General features: G+C 48.6%; 1 protein-coding gene across 1 annotated transcript; it reads right to left on the bottom strand.

The window, feature by feature from the left end:
• Positions 1-953: 953 nt before the first annotated feature.
• On the bottom strand, positions 954-3147 carry LOC104433100 (fructose-1,6-bisphosphatase, chloroplastic). The gene is made up of 4 exons (XM_010045744.3): positions 2556-3147; positions 1975-2199; positions 1235-1741; positions 954-1142 (listed from the first exon to the last, which is right to left on the bottom strand). The coding sequence occupies exons 1-4, from the start codon at positions 2994-2996 to the stop codon at positions 1071-1073; spliced, it is 1245 nt and encodes a 414-aa protein (XP_010044046.1). The 5' UTR covers positions 2997-3147; the 3' UTR covers positions 954-1070.
• Positions 3148-3425: the final 278 nt, after the last annotated feature.

A 3425-nucleotide genomic window follows, 5' to 3' on the forward strand; every position in this document is an offset into this window, starting at 1 on the left:
AGCTTGCTAGTGCCTCGCTAAAGGAGGAAGGAGAAGAGAAGATGAAAAATAAAACATAAAAAAGAGAACAATAAGAAAAATATAATAAAAGTATTAAAAAATTAAAATAAACAAAAAAATTTAAGAGTCATACTAAATGCATTTCTGAGCAAAAATTATTTTTTGCAATAGAATAATGATCAAATGTACCATAATTCTAGATTTGAAAGTTCGATGCACAAAACTCGAGGATGGACCTGAGACCCTCTCCCATGGACCTAGCACCCCAGGGGCTAGTCCAAGAATGCCTGTGCCTCGTCTCGGGACTGAGATCGTAATTTGGGACCTTGGGGCGTGGACTGGGTGGGGACTTCGATGCCCAAACACGAAATTGCAAGCGCAGGACTCCAATATGCAGCTCTTGGACATGGACCCTGGAATATGGACTGGACGTTTGGTGGACAGACGGGGTCCATAGGCACTCGGACTCAGGACACTAGGTTTGTAAAGCATGATTTTTGATTCTAGGTGCCAAGTTCCGAGTGCTACTCACAGGGATCTCAGTCCGTTCCCCTAGGCCCTTAGTCGCGTCCTCGAGGCTGGGAGGCCCCAGCCTGGCCTCGAGGTACGGTGTCTTGCGCTCAAGGTCCATTAGTGATAAGGCACCAGCCTAAATTTCTCAGTCATGAATTGTTATGATTCTGTCAATTATAGGGAAACTTGTTGCAGATGTATTCTTGAAAAAGGGAAAACCACATGTTCACGAATTTAATGCAGTTGCAAAACATGAGGAAAACATACATCTCAGTATTCTTTAAATTTTTTGTCTTACTCATCTCTTCTATGTACAGGTGTATGCTGTTGTTTATGGGGATTGAATTAGAACCTATACTCTCCGGTCCCACCCCCCAACAGCAGGGCCGCATGCCTGTTAACATTCAATGTCATAAACAATGAGAGAGAGAGAGAGAAGATGCGCAGAATCGTGTGACTTCGCTTTAAATTCTTTCTTCACTTTTAGAGCGGGGGTTCACTATATGGAAATGTCATTTTACAGCAAAAATTACCCTGTTCTTCCGGTAGTTCAATTGCTAAGCAAGATACTTTTCCAGTTTCTCGACTTCCTCCACGCTCCCAATGTACAACGGCACTCGCTGATGAATCTGTCAAAAAGCCCATGAAAAGCAGAGCCTGTTATACATCTGCTGCAATCTACTCAAGAAACACCCTGCAGATAGCACGTCAAGTCACTAACCTCGACAGGTTGAATGTCTAGTACCCGCTGGTGACCATCCGATCCCTTCCCTCCGGCCTGCTCCACGATGAAGCTCATCGGGGCACACTCGTACAACAGCCTCAGCTTCCCGTTCTTGCTCTTCTTGTCCCTCGGGTACCCATAAATGCCGCCGTACAACAGGGTCCTGTGGAAGTCCCCCACGAGGCTCCCAATGTACCGGGCCGAGTAAGGCTTACCGGTCGGGCCCGGGTCCTTGAGGTCATCGATGTACTTCTTCAGCTTGTCGTCCCACAGCTGGTAGTTTCCCTCGTTGAAGGAGTAGATCTTGCCGGCCTTTGGGATCTGGATGTTCTCCTGGGTGAGCACGAATTCACCATACATCGGGTCGAGGGTGAAGGCGTAGACGCCTTTGCCAATGGTGATGACAAAGATGACGGAGCTCGAGTACATGCAGTAGCCCGCTGCCAGGAGGTTGTCCCCCGGCTGGCACACATTCACCACGCACCTCTGCTCTGCATTGTCGAGCTGTTCGAGTGATCATGGCATACATGAGAAAATACAGTGTAGGCTGAATCAGCTTATTGTGATCGCCAATTTGATAATATTCTATCTTGGGAAGAAGTAATTAGTCTTTCAGTGTATCTAACAGTATTTCTACCACATTACAGGACTAATCAATTAAACAGTTAGAGAGATTGGCTGTTATCTATGAGAGTCATGGGAAAAATATTCCCGTTGAGGGGAAAGGGGAGGCTTACATTCTCGTCGTCGCCGATGTCGGCTAGGCACTCATCATTGGGGCTGTAGATCCCAAAGATGGAGCCAGTGGAAACAGCAGCATCGATGTTGGATGATCCATCAAGTGGGTCAAACACCACGATGTAGTTGCCGGAGAAGCTCTCCTCCACGGCCACTGGCACGTCCTCCTCCTCGGAGGCTATTATCCCAGTCCTCCCGCTCGATCTCAGGCAGCTTGAGAACACCTGTGCAAATTTACAAACCAATGAATAAGCACAGACGTAGACACAGAGCGATATTATCGCTCGAGACTCCATCAAAGAACTTATTATCACCACCGGTATAGCCAGTTTTGCGAGTCTTGCTAGTAATCTTGGACAAAATTCAGAGTGAAGCCCTAAGCATCAGTCTATCTAATCAAATTCAAGTAATGCTTGGCTTAGCAGTTAAAGAGACTGACAAGTTTGTGTAGATTAGGCATACATATCGTTGTCATCTCTACCTAAATCGAACGCACGGACACAAAATTCAATTCAGCATTGCTGTCAATGTTTTAAATGCTAAGGCAGAGGCCGAGACCGAGAGACGGCGGCGATGTTACCTCATTAGAGACGACGTCAAGCTTCTTTTGGTCCTCGCCCTGGACGTTGACAGCCCCCTGCACCCCCGTCAGGTTCGAAATGCCTGCCCGCTGGACCAGCGATGCAATCTGCTTGCACGCCATCGAGATGCTCGACAGCACAATGGTCAGCTCGGCGTCGATCACCCCTTCCTTCTCCTGCTGCAGCAGCCATGTCGTCAGCGTCAGGATATCGTACCCGCTCTTCTTCTTCTTCGCAGTCCCAGCCGTCTCGGTCGCCACCGCCATGCACCTCACTCCTCCTGCGGCGGCTCCAGCAGATCCGACATGTCTCTTCTTCAACGAGACGAGCGCCCTGGAGTCTAGCGTGCACAGCTTGAAGGAGGAGAGGCTGGAGAGGGAGCAGGACGGGTTGGAGAGGAGCCGGTGAGGCACCGCCGCTGACGTGGCTGCCGAGACCATGGCTTCAGGCTTCTTCTATGAGTCTCTCTCTTGGGTGTCTCTGCAACGCGTTCTTCTCGCTGCTGCTGCTTCGTCGCCCTGCTGCTGATATTTTTTCCTTGGCTCCGCCGAGTGGAACGAAGTGAATTTGGTGAGATTGAGTGGAGCATTGATGGAGGGGAATGTGAGGCCAGCGACGACTTCTGTTAACCTCGGGGCCCGCTTATCCTTCGGCATTGGCTTGCGTTGCGTTTTCTGTGATCATGGTTCCCCCGCTGTGAAACTCGGCTCTGTACCTTCGGGTTTATCAATCCCTCTCAACCCTTTCTTTTTTTATTTGGAAGAAATATGACTATTGCTAATCAAGATGTATGAGTTCAGTACAAAGAACATAGCCAGTATATTCGCATCAGGCCGATTTCTTCTTTGTGGCGTAATAAATGGGCTCAA

Source organism: Eucalyptus grandis, chromosome 1 (genome assembly GCF_016545825.1).
Source record: "Eucalyptus grandis isolate ANBG69807.140 chromosome 1, ASM1654582v1, whole genome shotgun sequence".
Classification (NCBI taxonomy): domain Eukaryota; kingdom Viridiplantae; phylum Streptophyta; class Magnoliopsida; order Myrtales; family Myrtaceae; genus Eucalyptus; species Eucalyptus grandis.

What these genes read in the sequence shown, in the direction of transcription:
- LOC104433100 (XM_010045744.3), bottom strand. Translation starts at nt 2,996, where the DNA reads ATGGTCTCGGCAGCCACGTCAGCGGCGGTGCCTCACCGGCTCCTCTCC. An exon ending in TTGACGTCGTCTCTAATGAG is followed by an intron (nt 2,200 to 2,555) that starts GTAACATCGCCG and finishes AAATTTGCACAG; the next exon opens with GTGTTCTCAAGCTGCCTGAG. An exon ending in ACATCGGCGACGACGAGAAT is followed by an intron (nt 1,742 to 1,974) that starts GTAAGCCTCCCC and finishes TCACTCGAACAG; the next exon opens with CTCGACAATGCAGAGCAGAG.